The following is a 24,311-nucleotide window of genomic DNA, read 5'->3' as shown; positions in this document are numbered from 1 at the left end:
CTTATATCCATCACCATGGTCAAGATACTAAACAGTTCCAACATAGAAGTATCCCTTGTATTGCCTTTTTATAAACACACCCACCTTCCTTCTGCCCTCCACTCCCATTCTGACCCCGCCAATCACTAATCTTTCCTCCTTTTCTAAAACTTTGTCATTTTAAAATACATAAATTCAATTTTTTTTTTTTTTTTTTTTGAGATGGAGTTTCGCTCTTGTTGCCCAGTCTGGAGTGCAATGGCTCGATCTCGGCTCACTGCAACCTCCGCCTCCTGGGTTCAGGCAATTCTCCTGCCTCAGCCTCCTGAGTAGCTGGGATTACAGGCACGAGCCCAGCTAATTTTTTGTATTTTTAATAGAGACGGGGTTTCACCATGTTGACCAGGATGGTCTCAATATGTTGACCAGGATGGTCTCGATTTCTTGACCTCGTGATCCACCCGCCTCGGCCTCCCAAAGTGCTGGGATTACAGGCGTGAGCCACTGCACCCGGCCATAAATTCAATTTTTAAAACAACAACTAACAGCTCCACTTGGTATCAAAGTTCAATTCTATTGCCCCACTGCTGCACTAAATTGAATGGCATCAGGCCACTCTCGGGGCTAAAGAAATGTCTGTCCTATATTACAAGTTTCCCCAAATAATGCTATAAATGAAAATAAAGCTGGGCTGGGCATGGTGGCTCACGCCTGTAATCGCAGCACTTTGGGAGGCTGAGGTGGGAAGACCGCTTGTGCTCAGGAGTTCGAGACCAGCCTGGGCAACATAGGGAGACCCCCATCTCTAAAAACAAAGGCCAGGGATCGGGCGCAGTGGCTCACGCCTGTAATCCCAATACTTTGGAAGGCCGAGGAGGGCGGATCACTTGAGGTCAGGAGTTTGAGACCAGCCTGACCAACATGGAGAAATTCTGTCTCTACTAAAAATACAAAATTAGCCGGGCATGGTAGTGCATGCCTGTAATCCCAGCTATTTGAGAGGCAGAGGTTGCAGTGAGCTGAGATCACACCACTCTACTCCAGCCTGGAGGACAGAGCAAGAGTCAGTTTCCAAAAAAAAAATAAATAAAAAAATAAGCTCATGCCTGTAATCCCAGCACTTTGAAAGGCTGAGGCAGGAGAATCACCTGAGGTCAGGAGTTTGAGACCAGCCTGGGCAACATAGTAAAATCCAATCTCTACTAAAAAATACACAAATTAGCTGGGTGTGGTGGCATGCACCTGTAATCCCAGCTACTTGGGAGGTTGATGTGGGAGTATCGCTTGAACTCGGGAGGTGGAGGTTGCAGTGAGCTGAGATCATACCACTGCACTCCACCCTGAGCAACAGAGCAAGACTCTGTTTTAAAAAGAAAGAAAATAATGCCATATTCAAGGAACACAATCCTCAATATGAGGAGCCTCTGGGATCTCCCATTACCAACAACCTAAATAATGGGCGTGAAGGCCCAGCACCAAGCAATGGACATGCTATGAAGGAGGCTGCTATATGGGCCCAGCCGGTAAGAACAGTGTCTTAGTGAAGAGCCACAACATTTAGCTGATATTCTGACTGAAGTCCTCCAGGAAATTGACTAGAGGTCCCCATATCCTGGGGCTGTGATGGGGCAAAGGCTGGCTGTGCAGTAAAAGAGTGGGCTGGTCACACAATGTCGATGTAGTCCAGAAGCAGCCAGGAAAGCTGACACTTTTGCAGACTTCTAAAGTCAAGACAAGAAGTCAGTGATGCTTTCTGAAGTGATGGGAGATTGAAATGACTTCAGCTGCACATGGTCAAGCTGCCGAATTAATCTCCAGGTCCACAGCCTCAGTGACAATCAACTGGTGGGGGCCAGAGGTGAAGAAGGAGGCCAACCCATTCCTTTGACCAGTAGAAGTAATAGAAAACCAGAAGAAAACAAGTGGTTTCAAGCCCAGACTCTTCCTCTGGTTTCTAGGACCTCAGCCCACAAGCAGGACAGACGGCTGATAGAAGGGAAGTTGGAGGCAAGGTATGAGAACAAGACTCGAAGTGGAAATTTGGCCTGCTGGGGTGCACCACCCTACCAGCCTCCTTCCTCAGTACCACCCTCCCAGCTTTCCTCCAATTCCCATCACCACAGCCAGGACACCAAATGGGGCTTTGGATTGGGACCCATTCTTTACTGGAAACAATTAGCCAACTGCGAACACTAACATAGCACAAAAGCACTTTGTAAGAACTGCTAAAAGCTTCTTTATTACCACCAAACTTAATGACACTAGTTTGGTGCACATTCCCCTCTGGGCCTGGGTGGTGATGGGACTGTGAGGGGCTCTTCCCTGAAAGGCCTTAGAACAAGTCAAGAGAACCTCTTTTCAGCCAGGGTCCCCTGGAGCAGTGGTATAAGCTCTGTCAAACCTGCCCTCTGATGTTGCACACATGCTTACAGAGACTTCATGAGCTAGTCAGCTTATAATCACAGTTCTGCACATAGCCCAGAAAAGGGAGCTTCTCACCCAATGTGAATATTCACACTCCTCACTGAGGGTCCCAGGAAACTCTCCTAGGCTAGCCATCCAGGGCATGGTGAGGCTGGAGACTGCAGAGTATGAGGGTCATCTCTGCAATTCCACAAGAGGGAGGACTGAAACAGATTAAGCTCCCTTATTTAGATGATGAAGGAAGAGGCCTAGGGACCACTACTGTTGCAAGAATTACCAATACATCTTACCAGGTTCCCTAATTCCCCACCTTGTCGGGATACGATGATGTTAAATCCAAAATTAAAACTTGTGTGGAAGCTATACTAGCCTATAGGCCATAGGATGGCAACAGGGTCGTTCCTTGCTTAAGGCTTCTCTGTAGCACAGACACTTGCTCATGCATGTGTGGAGTCTATTCTGTGCTCCAGGTTTGTTACACATGAAATAAGAGTAATGGCAAGGTCATCATCCTGATTTGACTGTTCCCAGGAGACTTCCAATGCTCACCCTTGTAACACCACCAGCAGTCTGGTCTTCTTGCGGATGTAGGCTGACTGGCGGGCAGAGCGGTTCTGCCGGGCCTCCAGGGCACTGGAAAGGTATCTCTGGAAGTGTGCAGCATGAAAACATTCGGAGCTGTCCATGATTTGGCGGTACACCATCCATCTGGAAAGGGAAAAAATGTAACCTCAGCATGCAAAAGATGGCTTCAGTTAGTCTCTTGCTAAGAAATGGGTAGAATGTTTATAGAACAAAAGCACTAGACACGGGGAACCTGTTTGACATTTAGTACTTAATAAATGAAGTCCAATATTTCCTGAGCATTCCTCTGAAATATGCCTCCCTATTCCCCACAATATTCCATCCTAAACTGCCGACTTTCTATGCAATTTCAGGCTTCTAAATTTCTTTTTTTTTTTAGACGGAGTTTCGCTCTTGTTACCCAGGCTGGAGTGCAATGGCACGATCTTGGCTCACCGCAACCTCCGTCTCCTGGGTTCAGGCAATTCTCCTGCCTCAGCCTCCTGAGTAGCTGGGATTACAGGCACGTGCCACCATGCCCAGCTAATTTTTTGTATTAGTAGAGACGGGGTTTTACCATGTTGACCAGGATGGTCTCGATCTCTTGACCTCGTGATCCACCCGCCTCGGCCTCCCAAAGTGCTGGGATTACAGGCTTCAGCCACCGCGTCGGGCTTCTAAATTTCTTTACGGCTTCCTGCAGGATGCCTTACTTTGGGGAAGACTGATTAGATATTAAATGCCTGGTTCAATCAGCAAGGGTTGTTTACTAATCTGACAGCCAGGTGGAAGTGAAGGATGAATGATTTTCCTAATTTCACCTGGGCCAACCTGTCCCAGCTGCAACTGAACTCATGCAGTCTGCTTGTGCTCATGGAAGGATCATGACATCCATCAGCTCCCAAGTTTTTATAACCATCATGGCCCTGAACTTCCCTGCTGACCAGGTGCACTCCGAGGCCTCTGAACTTGCTTGACCTGCTGCTACAATGCGCTCCCCAAGATATCCACATGGTTTATTCTTTAAAGTCTTTGCTCAAATATCACCTTCTTAGTGAAGTTTTCCCTGACCACCCAATTTAAAATTGGAATCTAAGCTGGGCACACAGTAGCTTGTGCCTGTAATCCCAGGAACTTTGTAGGCTGAGGCGGGAGGATCACTTGAGCTCAGGAGTTTGAGACCAGCCTGGAAAACAGCAAAATCCCATCTCTAAAAAATTTTTCAAAAATTAGTTGGATGTGGCTAGGCACAGTGGCTCACGCCTGTAATCCCAGCACTTTGGGAGGCCGAGGCGGGCGGATCACTTGAGGTCAGGAGTTTGAGACCAGCCTGGAAAACAGCAAAATCCCATCTCTAAAAAATTTTTCAAAAATTAGTTGGATGTGGCTAGGCACAGTGGCTCACGCCTGTAATCCCAGCACTTTGGGAGGCCGAGGCGGGCGGATCACTTGAGGTCAGGAGTTTGAGACCAGCTTGGCCAATATGGTGAAACCCCATCTCTACTAAAAATATAAAAATTAGCCAGGTGTGGTGGTATGTGCCTGTAGTCCCAGCTAGTCGGGAGGCTGGGGCAGGAGAATCGCTTGAACCCTGGAGGCAGAGGTTGCAGTGAGCCAAGATCGTGCCATTGCACTCCAGCCTGGGCATCACAGCAAGACTTCATCTCAAAAAAAAAAAAATTAGTTGGGTGTGATGGTGCATACCTGTAGTTCTACCTACTTGGGAGGGTGAGGTGAGAGGATAAGATGAAGCCAGGAGTTTGAGGCTACAGCGAACTATGAACGTGCCACTGTACCCGACTTTGGGTGACAGAGAGAGACCCTGTCTCTAAAAACAAAACAAGAAACTGGAACCCCACCCCTAGCCCTGCACTTCCTATAACCTTCCCTGCTTTCTTTTCTTTTTTTTTTGAGACAGAGTCTCACTCTGTAGCCCAGGCTGGAGTGCAGTGGCATGATCTCAGCTCACTGCAACCTCCGCCTCCCAGGTCCTGGTTCAAGAAATTCTCCTGCCTCAGCCTCCTGAGTAGCTGGGATTACAGGCCCGTGCCACCATTTAATATTTTTAGTAGAGATGGGGTTTCATCATATTGGCCAGGCTGGTCTTGAACTCCTGACCTCAAGTGATCTGCCTACCTCGGCCTCCCAAAGTGCTGGGATTACAGGCATCAGCCACCGTGCCTGGCCCCCTGCTTTATTTTCTGTTTTTTGTTTTGTTTTTTAATCAGGGTCTCACTCTGCTGCCCAGGCTGGGATGCAGTAGCACAATCTCAGCTCACTGCAGCGTCGCCCTCCTGGGCTCAAGTGATCCTCACACCTCAGCCTCCCAAGTAGGTGGGACTACAGGTGAGTGCCACCATGCTCAGCTAATTTTTATATTTTTGTAGGTTTTGCCATGTTGCCAAGGCTGGTCTCAAATTCCTGGGCTCAAGCAATCCACCTACTTTGGCCTCCCAAAGTGCTGGGATTACAGGTGTGAGTCACTGCATCTGGCCCCTTCTCTGCTTTATTTTCTCCACAGAACTTTTCACTAGTTAATATACTTTTCCTTATCTATTTGTTTGTCTTCCCAAATTAGAATGTAAGCTCCATAAAGGCAGAGATTTTTGTCTGTTTGTTCATCGATGTATTCCCTCATACTCAGAACAGTGCCTGGCATACAGGAAGTGCTCAGTATAGCGTGTTAAATGAATGGAAGACTACCATGCTGATACCAGTCACACCAAGCCAGTACATGTCTAAGGTTTCCCAGTGCCTAGACAAGTCCAAGTTAGAATCTCTTTCCCCAAAGCAAAGGCAGCAGCTATACTAACCTGCCATATTCCTTATGCAGAGTGACCAGAAAAGCACAGAGCTCGATAGCGTGACAGCCTGGGAGGCCGGTTACAATGGTGATAATTACCTACATGAAGAAAAAGTCATGGGTTTGCAATTCAACTGCATTGCATTGTGTAAGAAGAGGTTAAGAGAACTGACTTCTGGTGGCAAGCATTGTGGGTCTGAACCTCAGCATGACCACTAACTCTGTGACCTTAGGCCAATGACAGACCTACCTTGTAAGGTAGATGTGAGGATTAACTGACTTAATGTAAGCAAAGTGTTTAGAACAGTGCTTGGCACGTAGCAAATACCATATAAAATGTAATGTTACTAGTCTAATTTTTACTAGAGTAGTATACTAATTAATGCAGATTGTGAATAGATCAGTTAAAATACAATGCATTAAAGGACCTACCTGCTTGAGACCACAGATCTCTTCTGTAAAGCAGACATTCAGGGATATTAGGACTTTTTTCCAGTAGTAACACTTCTTAGGAAAACATTGGGTAGAAAGGAGGTCTGAGACAAATATGCCCAGGCTACACTGGTGTGGTAAACTAGGGCAGAGGACAGGAGAGTGGTGCTGGGATGCTTCTGCCTGGTTGCCTGTGCCACCCAAGCCACATGGCCAGGGCTAAGCAGGGCTAAGGCTTTTTTTTTTGAGATGGAGTCACTCTGTCGCCCAGGCTGGAGTGCCATGGCATGATCTCGGCTCACTGCAAACTTTGCCTCCTGGGTTCAAGTGATTCTCCTGTCTTAGCCTCCCGAGTAGCTAGGACTACAGGCACCTGCCACCATGCCTGGCCAATTTTTGTATTTTTAGTAGAGAAGGGGGTTTCACCTTACTGGTCAGGCTGGTCTCAAACTCCTGACCTCAGGTGATCTACCCGCCTTGGCCTCCCAAAGTGCTGGAACAAGTAGATATTTTCAGATGCTTTATACTCTCACCTAAGGGAAAAAATGATGCTTCTGATTGCTTGGTTCTTCTATTTCCTTTTGCAGCCAAGTATCTTCTAGACTTGCATGGAAATAAATGCCCTCTTTGAGTCTATGAAGACTTATGGTTCTGGGCTGGGCACGGTGGCTCATGTCTGTAAATCCAGCACTTTGGGAGGCCAAGGCAGGCAGATCACTTGAAGTTAGGAGTTCAAGACCAGCCTGGCCAACATAGTAAAACCCTGCTTCTACTAAAAATACAAAAATTAGCTGGGCATGCCCGCGTGTGCCTGAAGTCCCAGCTATTCGGAAGGCTGAGGCAGGAGAACTGCTTGAACCCGGGAGGTGGAGGTTGTGGTGAGTTGATATGGTGCCACTGCACTCCAGTCTGGTGACAGAGTGAGGTTCCATCTCAAAAAGAAAGCCAGGCACGGTGGCTCATGCCTGTAATCTCAGCACTCTGGAAGGTGAGGTGGGAGGATCACCTGAGGTCAAGAGTTCGAGACCATCCTGGCCAATACGATGAAACCCCATTTCTATTAAAATAGAAAAAATTAGCTGGGTGCGGTGGTGGGCACTTGTAATTCCAGCTACTTGGGAGGCTGAGGCAGGAGAACTGCCTCAGCTGAGATTGCGCCACTGCGCTCCAGCCTGGGTGACAGAGCAACACACTATCTCAAAAAAATACAAAAAAACAAAAAAAAAAACAGACTTATGGTTCTGAAGGAACGGTGAGAGGGGGTCAAGAGGAGGGAAGCATGAGGCAGGAGCAGATTAAAATCCACTCTGGGGGCCAGGCCCAGTGGCTCACACCTGTAATCCCAGCACTGTGGAAGGCCAGGGCATGTGGATCACCTGAGGTCAGGAGTTTGAGACTAGCCTGGCCAACATGGTGAAACCTTGTCTCTACTAAAAATACAAATATTAGTCGGGTGTGGTGGTGCATGCCTGTAATCCCAGCTACTCTGGAGGCTGAGGTAGGAGAATCACTTGAACTCAGGAGGCAGAAGTTGCAGTGAACCGAGATTGCACCATTGCACTCCAGCCTGGGCAACAGAGCTAGACTATCTCAAAAAAAAAAAAAAAGAATCCACTCTGGGGAAGACAGTGTTTATAAAGTATAATCTTACCCTGGTGACTCCAGCAAGGCCTGAATAACACAGGTGCCCTTCCCCATATTAAGCACAATGTGTCAACAACTGCCAGGTAAGTTCCTGTCACAATCAGAAAGAGCTAATGGCACGAGAGCTCTGAGTAGGAGTTTAAACCGATCTCGAGAGGCCAGGAAAGGGCATGCAAGATGCCAGCGTTTTATGACTTTCATGAGGCTTGGCCAGGGTTAACGCAGACACCTGGCGCAGTCATTGTATACATCAGGTTATATGTGTACCATTACATTTCAGGATCCAAGGAAGTGGAGAGTCTGGTAACAGGGACTCCATTTGAGATCCTTTTGTTAACTGACACAAAAGATCCAGAGGTAGGCTCTCAAGATTATCTTCCTGTGAATTCCCAGCATATCTGATGAACTCCTCTACCTTGTCATTTTCTACTATGTTAGTAGGGTTGATTTCAGCTTGCTGCAGCAGGACAGGAAGATGGGTCTGCATTACGGGCTCACGGCTAATGCTGCTGATGGCGAAATGCTGGAGAAACCTAAAAACACAAAGACAATGCTATTATGTTACCACCCTAGCCTTTCCTGAATGTGCCTACTCATGTGAAAAAGTTTCTACTTAATTGCTAAAGATAAACCTTGGAGAGATTCTCTCTAGAGAATAAACTTGTATATAGTGTGTTATGGTGACATTTTACAGTGATCTCTAAGAAACTACAAGAAAAAGGAGCTTAAAAGGACCAACATTGGGGTTTCTGACATTTCAAAAGCCAGAATATTAAACATCTATAAACAGAACCAGAGCTTACCAGTCCAGCTCTGGGAGTTTGGCTGAAAGTAACTTTAAGGAACTCCGTTTATCCCCAACAGGCTGGCTCAGGGCACTGATGAGCTTCTGTGCACTGGAGTGCCTGGAATAACAAAAGCTCACAGATTAGAAGTCCATCTTCCAACTGGTTTTGATGCTTTCAAGCCAGAGTCCAGGGACAGAGTCAACTCTTCCAAAACACTCATCTCAGACTTAAACAAAATAAGGTGTTAGTGCATGATGATGAGTATGTCCACATAGAAAGGGTGGCCTGAAATCCTTTGATAATGCTATGAGTTTCTGATTCTTGGTGGTTTCACCTCTCTTCTTGCTTTTTCTTTTGGAGATGGAGTCTCGCTCTGTCACCCAGCCTGCAGTGCAGTGGCACAATATTGGCTCACTGCAACCTCTGCCTCCCAGGTACAGAAGATTCTCTAGCCTCAGCCTCTCGAGTAGCTGGGATTACAGGTGCACACCACCATGCCTGGCTAGTTTTTGTATTTTTAGAAAAGATGAGGTTTCCACCTTGTTGGCCAGGCTGGTTTTGAACTCCTGACCTCAGGTGATCCACCTGCCTTGACCTTCCTAAGTGCTGGGCTAACAGGTGTAAGCCACTGTGCCCAACTTTTTTTTTTTTAAAGAAGCCCAAACACATTACTTGCTGTATTTAAGATGAATTCTCCATCTACAACAAGCAGTCTTCTTCAGGGCAACATGGTCACAGGACTGGGGCAATCCAGGGGACTGAGAGGAAGCATGAGGATGGGAGGTGGGGCTACCTCTTGCTATTTGACATTAGAGAGAAACTGTAACACAGTCCATGGGCCTGCAATCGTCCCCTTTTATCATCTGGCATATGCAGTTGTCCACTTTATTCCGGAAGTCCTCCTTGTCCTGCAAATGATGTTCTGCAGCTTCTATATTCAGTGGATCATCAAAATTCAAAAAATCAGTAAACAGAGTTTAAACCCCAAATGACATCCTTTAATGTTCTCGTGGAAGCCCAGCCAGTGCTGTAAATTGAATGTTCTCTCAGTAAACTCAGGCATATTTCCCATCTCTGTGATGTTGGGGTGCCAGATCTTGGTCAGGCATTTCACTTTGGGAGGCACCATGTTGTCAGGAACTTCAGTTTCAAACTGAGATTTTCCACCCTGGTAGTAACCCACATCTGGGTTACTGTTAGCTGAAAACAGTGAAGCTTGTTTGGATCAGGAAAATGCATGTTACATGTACAAGGTAAATTAGCTTCAAGTTCTGCAACCTCTGAAGTCCCAATTTGTCAAGATGTTGAAGTGGGAGTATCACCTAAGCCTGGGAGGTGGAGACTGCAGTGAGCCAGGACCACACCACTGCACTCTACCCTGGGTGACACAGTGAGACCCTGGGTTCCCTGAGACAGGTGAAGTGGGCCCGGCACCCAACACCATGCCCTGGCCTGGGTGGCGGCTGCGAGATGCAGCCCCTTACAGCCACACTGGCTCCCGGCAGTGGGGACCTTTTTTTTTTTGAGAAAGGGTCTTGTTCCATCACTCAGGCTGAAGTAAAATGGCATGGTCATGGTTCGCTGCAACCTTGAACTCCTGGGCTCAAGAAACCCTTCCCCCTCAGCCTCCATACCCAGCTAATTTTCTTATGTTTTGTAGGAGTGGGGTGTCACTATGTTGCCCAGGCAGGCTGGTCTCGAACGCCTGTGCTCAAGCCATCCTCCTGCCTCAGCCTCCCAAAGTGTTATTGTTGTTGTTTTTTGAGAAAGGGTCTTGTTTTATCACTCAGGCTGAAGTGCAATGGCATGGTCACGGCTCGCTGCAAACTTGAACTCCTGGGCTCAAGCAACCCTTCCACCTCCTGAGTGGCTAAGACTACAGGCATGTGCCACCATACCCAGCTAATTTTTCATGTTTTGTAGGGATGGTGTCTCACTGTGTTGCCCAGGCAGGCTGGTCTTGAACTCCTATGCTCAAGCCATCCTCCTGCCTCAGCCTCCCAAAGTGTTGGGATTACAAGCATGAGGCAATGCATGTGGCCCTCTCTTGCTTTCTATTCCCCCAAGGGCACTGGCTACCTGCAACTTGGCAGCATTGAAATGTCTGCATTGACCCTCTCAGAAGCCAAGACCCCTGTGTTACATAATGCTAGGTATCCTGCAGAGAGAGCACACCCACAACGCCTAGGGAAACAAGCACAAACACTGAAGCAGCCACTTACAATCTCTTTTGTTCCACAGATAATCCATCTTCCTGGATCACTTTTAAAGAGAGCCCTGAGTTATCCTGCTGTTGCCAGAGGGAGAAGACCTAAACAAAACAGAATTTGAGCAAAGAACACTTTAAACCCAACAACAGGATATGGAACCCACATGGGGATTTGATAGTTGTTGAAAATCTAGACTGTCAGTGCAAAGAAAATGACTATAACAAACAAGTTTCCTTCAAAAATAGAGGCCTGAAGCAATTTTGTTCTGTATTTTTTAAACCCAGAATGTCTTTCTGGGTTCCTCCCCCAGGGATTCTGTTCCTTCAGAGGTCAGGAAGCATGGAGAAAGGGGGGTCGGGTAACACTGTGCTGGCTGCAGAGGCATGTTCTCCTCTAGGGAGACAGACAGGAGTGGTTCAAGTAACTCCTGCCTAGAGGCAGAGGGATGGCTGAAGAGAATCTAAAGGGTTGTCTTTACTTTCCCAGATTGAAAGGACAAGCATAAGGAGGTAAGAAGGTCCAGCAAAGGTGGGAGACACAGACTGGGCTGAGAAACTATTCTATAGCCAAGGTCAACTCTTGCATCCTCTATGGTCTGCAAATCTGATCTGAGAGAGGAACACCGTCCCCTCACAAGCTGCTGCAATCACACCCTTCCAAGAATTCTTACAATCATGAGGCTGGCCATCAGTTTGACTTTGGCTATTGCTTGGTCTCTCAGTGGGTCGTATCATTCTTATAAGCTCTCACTTGTGCAGTCTGTCTGAGCACCTATAATGTGCAGCCTGCCAGGTGGTACCATTCGCAAGGGCAGGGGCTGTGACCCATGGGGAAGGAGAGTATAGGGTGGCAAAGGGAACACTAACTCAGTAGGTAGGGCCTAACAATTCAATAAAGTAGCTAAATAGGAGATAAGTCTAATTAGGATTTAAAAAGGACAAAGTAGATTTTTCTTAAAGGCTAAAAAGCCTTTTGTTCAGGTTATTTAGGCTCTCACCCCTCACTGCCAACAGCACCATTCCAGAACCTGAAGGGATTTGAAGCAGTCACTCCACACCAGCCAGCCCTCCTAACTCTCCCTCTCATCACTTTACTGTTAGTCCCACTGCCTTACCATTTAAATTGCTACGGGGAAAAAAAATAGTAGCAGTATTACTGAATAATGACTGATGTTACCTCTGAGTAAAATGCTTGGTATATCTTCGATTTGGGGAAAAGGGCGATCATCAGAAAATTGCTTGATCCATGGAAATAAACTGGGAGGTGAGGAAGCAATGAGCTCTTGAAGTCTATGAGAAGAGCAGCAACAATACTGGTGGAATCCTAAAGAGAAAAGGAGCGAGCATCAGCAAGAAGGGCATCTGCACAATTACAGCACTCACAACTACTGCCGGAACACACAGGATCAATTTCAGTGCAATTATCATCACATTATGTAGTTCAGTGGAGTTCAGTATAAATGTGCTTTCCAATATTTACTTATAGGAGATATAGGAAGTACAAGGATTTTTGTTGTTGTTTTTGAGACAGAGTCTCACTCTGCTGCCCAGGCTGGAGTACAGTGGTGTGACCTCGGCTCACCACAACCTCCATCTCCGAGGTTCAAGTGATTTTCCTGCCTCAGCCTCCAGAGTATCTGGGACTACAGGTGTGTACCACCATGCCTGTCTAATTTTTGTATATTTAGTACAGACGGGGTTTACTATGTTGGCCAGGCTGGTCTCAATCTCCGGACCTCATAATCCACCTGCCTCAGCCTTCCAAAGTGCTAGGATTATAGGTGTGAACCACTGTGCCTGGCGGAATTTTTTTTTTTTTTTTTTGAGACAGGGTCTTGCTTTGTCACCCAGGCTGGAGTGTGATGGCTCACTGCAGCCTTGAACTCCCAGGCTCAAGCAATCCTTCCACCTCAGCTCCCCAGGTAGCTGAGACTACAGACACATGCCACCATGCCTGCCTAATTTTTAAAAACTTTTTGTAGAGACAAGGTCTCCCTATGTTGCCCAGCCTGGTCTCAAACTCCTGGTCTCAAGTGATCCTCCCACCTTGGCCTCCCCAAATGTTGGGATTACAGGGGTGAGCCACCACCCCCAGTCTGGATTTTTTTCCCTAAACTGAAAATGTCATCTCAAAATTCCTTCTACGATATTAATCCCTTATCAGATAATGATTTTTGAATATTTTCTTCCATTCTGAGGATTGTTTTTTCACTCTCTGGATAATGTCCTTTAATACACAGAAGTTTTAAATGTTGATGAAGTCCAATTTAGTATTTTTTCATTTGCTGTCTGTGCTTTTGGTATCACATCCAAGAAATCACTGCCAAATCCAATGTCATAAAGATTTTCCCCTGTGTTTTCTTCAAAGAGTTTCATTGCTTTAGCTCTCTTTTTTGGAGACAAAGTCTCTGTCACCCAGGCTGGAGTGCAATGGTGTGATCTCAGCTTGCTGCCACCTCTGCCTCCTGGGATCAAGTGATTCTCCTGCCTTAGCCTCCCAAGTAGCTGGGACTACAGGTGTGTGACACCATGCCCGGCTAATGTTTGTATTTTTAGTAGAGACAGGGTTTCACTATGTTGGCCAGGCTGGTTTCAAACTCCTGACTTCGTTATCTGCCTGCCTCAGCCTCCCAAAGTGCTGGGATTACATCTTGTTTTAGCTCTTAACGTTTTATGTATTTGTTCCATTTTCAGTTACAGGGTATAAAGTAAGGGTCAAACTTCATTCTTTTGCAAATGGGTATCTAGTTTTCACAGCACCATTTTTTTTTTTGAGACAGGGTCCCACTCAGGGGAACTGTCCCCAGGCTGGAGTGCAGAGGCGCCATCTTAGCTGACTGGCCTCCGCCTCCTGGGTTCAAGTGATTCTCGTGCCTCAGCCTCCCAAGTAAGCTGGGATTACAGGTGCCTGCCACCACACCCAGGTAATTTTTGTATTTTTAGTAGAGACAGGGTTTTGCCATGTTGGCCAGGTTGGTCTTGAACTTCTAGCCACAAGTGATCTGCCATCCTCAGCCTCTCAAAGTGCTGGGATTACAGGCGTAAGCCACCGGGACTGGCCTCTCAGACCATTTGATAAAAAGACTGTCTTTTTGACACGGAATGGTTCTGGCATCCTTGTCAAAAATTATTTGATACAAAAGTTCATTTCTGGGCTCTACATGGGTCTATTCTACTGGTCCTTTTGCCAGCGCCACACTGTAGCTTCGCAGGGAGTTTTCAAATAAGAAAACGTATGTGTTACAACTTTATTTTCTTTTTCAAGATTGTTTTGAACAATCAGGGCCCCCTGAGATTCTATATGTTCTATATTAACTTTCGGATGGGTTTTCCTATTTCTTTTTTCTTTTTTTTTTTTGAGACATAGTTTTACTCAGTCACCCAGGCTGGAGTGCAGTGGCACAATCTTGGCTCACTGCAACCTCCGCCTCCTAGGTTCAAGCAATTCTTGTGTCTCAACCTTCTAAGTAGCTGGGATAACAGGCATGTGCCACCACGCCCAGTTAATTTTTGTATTATTAGTAGAGATGGGGTTTTGCCATGCTAGCCAGGTTGGTTTCAAATTCCTGACCTCAAGTGATCCACCCGCCTCAGCCTCTCAAAATGCTGGGATTATAGGCATGAACCACACTGCCTGGCCGTTTTTTCCATCTGCAAAAAATGCTGTTGGGATTTTAATATAAACTGCACTGAATCTGTAGATCGCATTGGGAAGCACTGTCTTAATATTAAGTCCTCTGATTTATGAACATGGATTTTTTTCCATTCATTTAGGTTGTCTAATTTTTCTGCAATATTTTACAGGTTTCAGCGTACAAGTCTCTCACTTCCTTGGTTAAATTTATTCCTTAGTACTTTACTCTTTTTGATGCTATTGTAAATCGAATTGTCTTTTTTGAGACAGAGTCTCACTCTGTTGCTCAGGCTAGAGCGCACCATGGCATGATCACAGCTCACAGCAACCTCTGCTTCTTGGGCTCAGGCGATCCTCCCACCTCACTTGTCAAGTAGCTTGGGACTACAGGCACGTGCCACCATGCCCCAGTAATTTAAAAAAATTTTTGAGGCCATGCACTCCAGACTGGGCAACAGAGCAAGACTGCATCTAAAAAAAAGTAACAATAGTAATAATTTTTTTGTAGAGACAGAGTTTCATCACATTGCCCAGGCTGGTCTCAAACTCCCAGACTCAAGTGATTCGCCTTACCTTGGCCTCCCAAAGTGCTGGCATTGCAGGCTTGAGCCACTGAATCCAGCCCTGGAATTGTGTTTTCTTTCTTTCTTTCTTTTTGTTTGAGATGGAGACTCGCTCTGGTGCCCAGGCTGGAGTGCAGTGGCGTGATCTTGGCTGACTGCAACCTCCGCCTCCTGGATTCAAGGATTCTCCTGCCTTAGCCTCCTGAGTAGCTGGGACTACAGGCGTGTGCCATCACGTGTGGTGTTCTCCTCTGCTACCAGTTTTTTAGCGTTTATTCCTTAGCACAAATTAGTATACTTTAACAGTATGTTATTTAACAGTAAATGCTAATTTACTGTTACATATGATAGCAAGAGGTTGTTTCTGATGCAATTTCTTCTATCTGTTAAGTAGCCTCATAAACTTTAAATACCTCTGATCTGGGACTCAGTGTTTACATGTTAATAAAGACACAACTTGGCCAGGCGCGGTGGCTCAGGCCTATAATCCCAGCACTTTGGGAGGCCAAGGCGGGTGGATCATGAGGTCAAGAGATCGAGACCATCCTGGTCAACAAGGTGAAACCCCGTCTCTACTACAAATACAAAAATTAGCTGGGCATGGTGGTGCGTGCCTGTAGTCTCAGCTACTCGGGAGGCTGAGGCAGGAGAATTGCTTGAACCCAGGAGGCAGAGGTTGCGGTGAGCCGAGATCGCACCATTGCACTCCAGCCTGGGTAACAAGAGCGAACTCTGTCTCAGAATAAAAAAAAAAAAAGACACAATTCTTTGTAGAAAAAAAAAATATTAACTCATTTGTTTAAATCACCAAAAATGTTTTTCCAGTTTTTAAAATTTGCCTTTTGAAATACTTTTTTTTTTGGGACAGAGCCTTGCTCTGTTGACAGGCGGGAGTGCAGTGGTGCAATCTTGGCCCACTGCAACCTCCGCCTCCCGGGTTCAAGTGATTCTCCTGCCTCAACCTCCCGAGTAGCTGAGACTACAGGCATGTGCCACCATGCCCAGCTAATTTTTGTATTTTTAGTAGAGATGGGGTTTCACCATGTTGGCCAGGATGATTTCGATCTCTTGACCTCATGATCCACCCGCCTCAGCCTCTCACAGTGCTGGGATTACAGGTGTGAGCTACCGCACACAGTCTGAAATACTTTAAAAAAATTATTATTATTATTATTATTATATATAGTTTTGAGACTATGATGCAATCTTGGCTCACTGCAACCTTTGCCTCCCAGGTTCATGCGATTCTCCTGCCTCAGCCTCTTGAGTAGCTGGGACTACAGGCATGAGCCACCGTGCCCAGTTAATTTTTGTGTTTTTAGTAGAGACGGGGTTTCACCATGTTGGCCAGGCTGGTCTTGAACTCCTGACCTCAGGTGATCCACCTGCCCCAGCCTCCCAAAGTGCTGGGATTACAGGCATAAGCCATTGCCCCTGGCCATAAAAAATTATTTTGTATTTTTAATTGACACATATCCACATATTTATGGGGTATAATGCGTTGTTTCAATACATGTATACATCATGTAATGATCAAATCTGGGTAATGAGAAATCCATCATGACAAACATTTATCATTCAGAATCTTTTCTTTCTCTTGTAGCTATTTTGAGATCTATAACACCTTATTGTTGACCGCAGGCACCCTACTGTGCAACAGAACACCAGAACTTACTTATCTTCTCTAACTTTGTATCTATTGATCAACCCCTCCCCATCCCCTGAAATACATTTTAAAGGATTTTGTATTACAAATTAGTCTGATAAATTTTATGCTATACCCATACAATAGAATACTATTTAGCAATAAAGAGAACTAAGCTATTAACATACACAACATGGATGACTCTAAAAATCACTATGCTGAGTGGAAAATGCCAGACTCAAAGGGTACAGAATGGATGATGTTCATTTATATAACATTTTAGAAAATGCAAACTAATATTCAGTGACGAAAGCTAATCAGTGGTTGTCTGAACCCAGGAGCGGAGGGAAAGATCAACTATAAAAGGGCATGAAGAAACATTTCGGTTTGATTGTAAAGGTGGTTTCATGAATGTATACATCTGCCAAAGCTTTAAATGGATACAGTTAGTTGTATTTGCAGTATACTTCAATAAGTTAAATTATCAGCAAAAAATTTTTAAAAATCATTAACTGGTCAAATTTGAAAAACTTTTCCTTTAGAATTTCTTGTATTCTTTCTAAGCGTAGAAATTCTTCCAACCCCTACAGGTTTAATAAATATTCATTTTTATATTCTTTCTATTTGTGAAATTTAAAGATATTTAATTTTAATCCATCAGAAGTTCATTTTGCTTTTGGTACAGGTAAGAGTCTATTTTTTATCTAAATTAGCTAACTTATCATCCAGTACTGTGGTTTCCATGATGTATCCTTTCTTCTTTGATGTTAGAAGGCTCTTTAACCTAACAGTAAAGCTTTAATCTAATAGGGCCATCCAATGTGTCCAGTCGGTCTGCCTACATTTCTGAACAGTCTTTAAGGCCGCAGGCTCTATATGGAAGAAAATAGAGCCTGCAGCCACAGAATTTGTTTTCTGAGCCATCTGACCAAAATACCTCACATAGTCTCTGTCCTAGCTCCCAGACAGACTGGTTTTGAGGCTGAGACTGGGCAGAGTGGAGGGCCTGCCCTCTAATCTGGTGCTACACTGAGACAAGCTGTGCCTTGGCCAGAGGGTAAAGGCTAGGGGAAACGTGTCGCTACCCTCCTCCCCTTAAGGTGAAGGGGAAGTGTTGGTGCAGACTGGTGAACTTAGAGGATTGTTCTAGGAGGGTGGAACTTCTATGGAGCTGGAGAGGAAGTCTGGGTGTGTGAGGGAGGTGGGGCTAAACTCTCATGGGGAAAGTGAGCCATTTCTCTCCCTCTCTGGCTCACTTACAATCCTGTCCATGCTAATGCATACGTGGAGGCTCGTCAATACCACAGGATGCAGCTCCTTTCTGATTTTTCAGTGGGTGAGGCTTGGGTCCCTGGGCCTGGAGGTCACCCGAGAGAGGCCACTGGAGGCCTTCTCAGCCTGCTTTCTAGTCCTCTTTAGGTTGAATAAATTGGGCATGGGGAGTTCTTTTTAGGTAAGCTCTTTACAGAGCAGTGAGGCTGACAAGGCTCATAAGTGCTCTGAGAGTGCCCAGGCCTCTCCATGACCTCCCTCTCTGCCTGCCTCAGTGGCAGTGCTGGTTCTTGATATACTGCTCTGTGGTAGTGGAGGGGAGACAAGAGTTATTTGGTTTTCCCCTCAAAAGTATGAGCAACTTTCCAACCAAAAAAGCCACTGACTAGTAAAACACCTACCCCATCATAGAAGGAAATGGAATTCATGTGATCCTTGGAAATGACGATACTTCCATGACGACAGTGAGAAAACAGAAGGCCACTAGAGAAGAAATGAACATTCCCTGGAAGGAAAAGAGAGTTGGTCAGACTAGCACGGCTGGATGCTGGAGGTGAGATTCCAATGTCCTCTTGCACAGCAGAGAGGTAACTAGAGGCCAGTATCAGTAGCAATTATGTTATGTGATTTGTATGCTGAGCTCTGTAGTCTGAGGAAGCCAAAGTAACCTCCCAGAGCCTCAGAGGGAAATGAGGCATCAGATGCAGTCTTTGCATAAGAATTAGAAAAACAAGTGAATAAACTATCAGCTAATGGGGAGAAGCAAAATTCACATTCCCTTATGGGTATCTTCCAGGGAAACACACTAAAAGACTTTGGGTATATGTGCTCCATTACTGAGTTTACAGATTTTCCTTTCTTCTGCTTTGCCAGAAGCTGGCTCAGCCCTAAAGAGACCACATTCCTCACTTAGGGCCCAAGAAGGAGCACTAGGGTCTTAGCTGAAGACTGGTGAAGGGAGCTTAAGATCCCTGTGCCCAGCAATGGAACATTTGAGTCAGGTAATGAGTAGGTTCTACAGACTCTGGGGGCCTGCTCTTCTGTGGTTCACAAAAACAAGATGAGTGGCAGGTGAACATGGATGTGGGTTCCTTGGAGCAAGGATTCAGGTCTAAGGAGAGCTGTTGTTTCCTGGATGATCAAGGTCATAGCTCAATATAGGCCCTAGGGAGCAGACCATGGAAAAGCTGGACAACTATGATGACAAAGATTAATGCAGGGCTGGGTTTGCTTTGGAGACACAAAAGCAGCATCCAGAGCACCCATAAGATTCCTAGGTGAAGCTGCTCTCTGAGGCTGGTCCAAGCTGAATCTTCTATTCCTGTAACAGCTTTTCTTTCCATGTTTCCGCATACAGAGAGATGAAGTAGCTCTTAAAGCTCAAGGCACAGGGTTGAGTTTATTGTCATTGAGACCTCACTGTCAAGGTAAAGGCCAAGAGACAAATAAGTGGAACTGATTCCTTGAGTTGTAGCTCCAGAAAAGCAGTGCAAAGCTCTGGAGGTTGGAATGACAAGAATAGCAAAGGCCACAAGTCTGAGGGCTGCCTTTGCATCCTGGGTGAGGAATCTGGAGACTGCAAACTTTGAAGGCTTCCTGAGGAGGTTGGGTTTCAGAAGGAAGGGAGGGGCCTAGTTAGTATGTGTTCACAGGGGGATGGCAGAAGTGAAGGAAGAAGGAGGCAGTTTTTGGATACAAGAAGAACTGGCACCTGCCTCTCATGGAAGAACCAGATGCCCAGTCAGAGGGACATGCCAACCTTACTATCTGGGGCAGCCACAGCCAGCGACTATCCAGGTTCAAGCCGCGGAAACCTCTACCCTCCAGTAAGTAGCCTGGCTTTCCGTGCACATTGCCTTTCCCTGAGGCCCTCTGGAAAGGAAGGGCCTTTCTACTCATACCTCAGCTTCATCCTGTACCAACCCCAAGGTTCCTCCATGCTTCTGCCAGGCCATTCTCCTGCCACTTCAGCATGATACTTTCATTCCCCTAGAGACACAAGCCCCTCCCTCTGCTGCCCACTGCCCTCCTGACCATGCTATATTTCAAATTGCTCTGAATGTGCTCAGTCTTCCCTTCCAATGCCAACACTCCTATTCCTTCTTAGAGCAGTAAAGCTGCACCCAGAATATCATGACTTTTGAAATCTCCAGCCCAGCAGCTACTCCCTGACACCAGCACCACATCTCCCTTTTAGCTGTCCCATAGGAAGATGGGCAGATCCCCTGGGAGAGGACTTACCTTTAAATCTCTGTTCTGTTAAAAGAAAGGAATGGCAACAGGTTTCACTCAGTATTTACTAAGAGCCACGCATGTCATAAATTATAGGTTTCTGTTTTCACAATTTTAAGAGGTGGTATTGTTTTTCTCATAGGACAGATGAGAAAACTCAAGCTTAGAGAGATTTCCCCCAAAATCAAGCATTACTTCTATACGTGGTGGTGGAGCCACATATAGAACACAGGTTTGTCTGGTGCCAAAGATGCTGTACCATGCTGGTGTCTTCAGTTCTCTCCCTTTTCCTTTCAATTCTTCCCTGTCCAAAAGCCCAGCTGTGGTGAATCTGATAATGTGTCTTCTCTGCTCCCTCAACCACAACAGGCCACAGTGCTGCCCCATAGCTCGTTCACTGCTGTCTTCCAACTCCTTCCCCCAGCCCACAGAGCTCATCCCAGACCTTCAACACTCTCCTAAAACCACAACCACACCAACTCCTGCCACCAGATGACTCTACTTACTGTTTCCAGAGATAAGAGGGCTCTACAGCTGTCATGAGGTAGAAACTGCTCCTACTTGTGAGTGCTTAGTACCTGCACCCTTCCCTGTCCTGGGTACCCCTCCACCTGTGTACCTCTGAAGTGAACCTTTTCTGTAACAAGTCCAGTCCCACTCAAAAGGCCTTCTGGAAAAATCTTAATATTCTTCCAAAGCTTCTGGAAAAAAGCACAGATTGGAGAAGCTGGCACATTCCATCTACTCACTAGGAAGACGGGAAAGAGGTGGATGAGGGAGGTCATCTCTAGCACTTCCTCTCCCACTAGACTCTGAAGCCTCAAAACAAAATGGAAAAGAGGAAGACAAATTCACAAGATAGTGCTGGAAAAGCACTCATTATGGGGCATGGCCCAAGGCAAGGTCTCAGTACACAGGATCTGATTTTAGTACTGTCCTGTGATTGCAGCTGCCCCTCAGCCTGGCTCTGTGAGCAGTAACTCTGTCATTATTCTCAGAGCACACATGAGATGAGTGAAGTGACTTACTGAGTGACCCAGTACCAGTGCTCTGGTCTCTGAGAACCAAATCCACTTGATGCGATAACCCTTCTGGTATCTGCTCTGGACTCTTGACTGTCAGACTATGGTCTGAGGGCCATGCCTTTGCAGGGGTTCATGGGGGTCAGAGCAGCCAACTCCTGAGGAGATCTCCCTGACTCTTTGTGCCATCCTTAATGTCCTTAGTGGATGAGTTCTGTCCTTCCTTCTCCATTCTAGAGTATGAAAACCCAGGATAAGAGGAAATTTCCCATTACTGCCCCAAAACCAGGAGGACTGCAGTTTGGTTCTGCCTTTGATTGAGCTCTGCATCCCTGGAAGTCCAACAAAGGAGGGATGAACCCTCGGGGTAAACCAAGATACCAAGCAAATACCAATGGAGAATTTGGCTTTTCCTCTTTCAGAAAACTGGCTGCACAAATAAAGATATTCCAACAGCCAGTCTATGTGAAGAGGGAACATTTATCACTGCTGGGGAAATTTATGATGCAATGGCTAGATGATTTTCATCCTGTGTCTACAAAAGTATGTGAAATGTACACATAGGGTTTAGAGAAAAAAAACAAACAAACAAACTAGAGCAACAACAACAAAACCCAGATACCTATGCACTCACCACTGAGCCTAAGAAATTGAGTATTACTGGCACCATTGAAGCCCCCTGGATGTCCTTCCTCACTGAGAGCCCTTCTCTTCCACCCAGTGGGAATAGCATCCTAAATTCTGGATGGTTCTACCACACTTGAATGTATCTGTAAACTGTATTACTTAGCTTTGTCTGTTTTTGTTTTTATATAAATGAAATCCTAATCACATATTCTTCTGTGACTTGCTTACTTCTCTTGACACACTGTTCCTGAATGTGACCCATGCCCAGGCCAGAATGCAGTGGTGCGATCTTGGCTCACTGCAACCTCTGCCTCCCGGGTTTAAGTGATTCTCCTGCCTCAGCCTCCCGAGTAGCTGGGATTACAGGCATGTGCCACCATGGTCTGGCTAATTTTCGTATTTTTAGTAGAGATGGGGTTTCACCATGTTGTCCAGGCTGGTCTCAAATTCCTGACCTCAGGTGATCCGCCTGTCTTGGCCTCCCAAAGTGCTGGAATGACAGGCATGAGCTACCATGCCAGGCTAAAACCTTCCTTTTTAAAGTGTCCCTCCTGTTGAAAATTAGCCAGGTGTGGTGGCATATGCCTGTAAGTCCAGCTACTTGGGAGGCGGAGGCTGCAGTGTACTGAGATCACACCACTGCACTCCAGCCTGGATGAGAGTGAGACTTCCTTTCAAGAAATAAAAAATAAAAAAAAAAAGTAAAGTGTCCCTCAATAGCTTCAGGTGGACACAAGGCAACACATGAGAGGATGCAGAAAGATGGCAGCAGAGAGCAGACCACAGCTGGCCTGGGCCTCTCCAACACACAAAGGTGAAAGCCAAATTGGTCCCCAGGGTTCTCAGGATGTATTCACTATCCCATGTTCAATGGGTTCAGAACCCTGCTCTGCATTGCTAACAATTTCTGCCCAACGTAAAAACACTCTGGAACCTGTAAATCACTATAAGGAGAATGAAGGAGCTGCCTGAGCACCAACCATTCACTGATGCCTGTAGGAAACAGTAGAACCCATACATATATGGTCAGTTGATTTTCAACAAAGATGAAAAGACAATTCGAAAGAGAAAGAAGAGTCTTCAACAAATGGTGCTGCAAAAACTGGATACTCATGTCAAACAGCAAACATTAATACATCCCTCACAATGGAAATTCTGCCCATTCTCATCAGTCACAGTAGAAAATCTCATACTTCACAGGGATATTGGGTAGAGTACTCAAAAGCATTTTTAGTGGCATACAATTAGTCCTAAATCCAATGTTGCTCTTCCTCCTGCCTGATAAAGCTTAAAAGCAAGACCAGATAATAGGATTAGAAGAAAAAGTTATTGGCTGGGCACAGTGGCTCACGCCTATAATCTCAGCACTTTGGGAGGCAGAGATGGTTGGATTGTTTGAGGCCAGGAGTTTGAGACTAGCACGGACAACGTAGCAAGACCCCACCTCTATTAAAAAATAATAAAATAAAATAAGAAAAATTTATTAAAACAGTTATTATAACTGTATCCCATGTTTAACAAGCTGGAGGAAAGAATGAACCATATTAGCTTGAGTCACAAAAGATATAAAAAAAGATTCAAATCAAACTTCTAAATATGAAAAATATAATGTCTAAGAAGAAAAATACACTGGATGAGATTAATGGCATTAGGCAGTGCAGAAGAAAAGGTGAGTAAATTAGAATAAACAGAAATGGAAACTATGCAAAACAAAACACAAAGAGAAAAAACCCTGATCACAATGGTATGGAACATCAGGGAGCTGTGGGCCAACTTCAAGCTCCCCTGATACACATGTAACGGGAGTCCCTGAAGGGGAGGGGAGAACTGTTTAAAAAAATAATGACGACAAATTTCTGGATTTGAGGAAGACTAAAAATCCACCAATCTGAGAAGCTAAAAAAATCTTAAGCACAAAAAACATGAAAAGGCCAGCGTGGTGGCTCATATCTGTAATCCCAGCATTTTGGAAGGCTGAGGCGGGCAGATCACCTGAGGTCGGGAGTTCGAGACCAGCCTGGTCAACATGGTGAAACCCCCGTCTCTCTTAAAAACACAAAAAATTGCCGGGTGCGGTAGCTCATGCCTGTAATCCCAGCACTTTGGGAGGCCGAGGCGGGTGGATCACGAGGTCAAGAGATCGAGACCATCCTGGTCAACATGGTGAAACCCTGTCTCTACTAAAAATACAAAAAATTAGCTGGACATGGTGGCATGTGCCTGTAATCCCAGCTATTCAGGAGGCTGAGGCAGGAGAATTGTCTGAACCCAGGAGGCGGAGGTTGCGGTGAGCGGAGATCGCGCCATTGCACTCCAGCCTGGGTAACGAGCGAAACTCCATCTCAAAAAAAAACACCAAACAAACAAAATTTAGGCTGGGTGTGGTGGTGGGCACTGTAGTCTCAGCTACTCAGGAGGCTGAGACAGGAGAATCCCTTGAACCGAGGAGGTGGAAGCTGCAGTGAGTCAAGAT

At 45.8% G+C, this 24,311-nt stretch overlaps 1 protein-coding gene and 1 pseudogene across 4 annotated transcripts in view; both read right to left on the bottom strand.

Annotated features, from left to right (window-relative positions):
- DNAAF9 (dynein axonemal assembly factor 9) overlaps positions 1 to 24,311 on the bottom strand; it is a 151,693-nt gene that overhangs the window by 34,807 nt on the left and 92,575 nt on the right. For all 4 annotated transcript variants that reach the window (XM_021665721.2, XM_021665723.2, XM_021665722.2 and 1 more), the window contains 7 exons: positions 18,359 to 18,462; positions 12,021 to 12,167; positions 10,857 to 10,945; positions 8,650 to 8,751; positions 8,262 to 8,379; positions 5,781 to 5,869; positions 2,953 to 3,111 (listed from right to left, as the gene is read on the bottom strand). In XM_021665721.2, coding sequence (XP_021521396.2) covers positions 2,953 to 3,111; positions 5,781 to 5,869; positions 8,262 to 8,379; positions 8,650 to 8,751; positions 10,857 to 10,945; positions 12,021 to 12,167; positions 18,359 to 18,462 — 808 coding nt within the window. The remainder of the gene's footprint in view (positions 1 to 2,952; positions 3,112 to 5,780; positions 5,870 to 8,261; positions 8,380 to 8,649; positions 8,752 to 10,856; positions 10,946 to 12,020; positions 12,168 to 18,358; positions 18,463 to 24,311) is intronic.
- LOC135276950 (NEDD8-conjugating enzyme UBE2F-like) lies at positions 8,781 to 10,209 on the bottom strand (annotated as a pseudogene).

This window comes from Aotus nancymaae, unplaced genomic scaffold (assembly GCF_030222135.1).
Source record: "Aotus nancymaae isolate 86718 unplaced genomic scaffold, 86718_ANA_hifiasm-v0.15.2.pri h1tg000029l, whole genome shotgun sequence".
Classification (NCBI taxonomy): domain Eukaryota; kingdom Metazoa; phylum Chordata; class Mammalia; order Primates; family Aotidae; genus Aotus; species Aotus nancymaae.
This window is presented reverse-complemented; position numbering and strand designations above follow the sequence as displayed.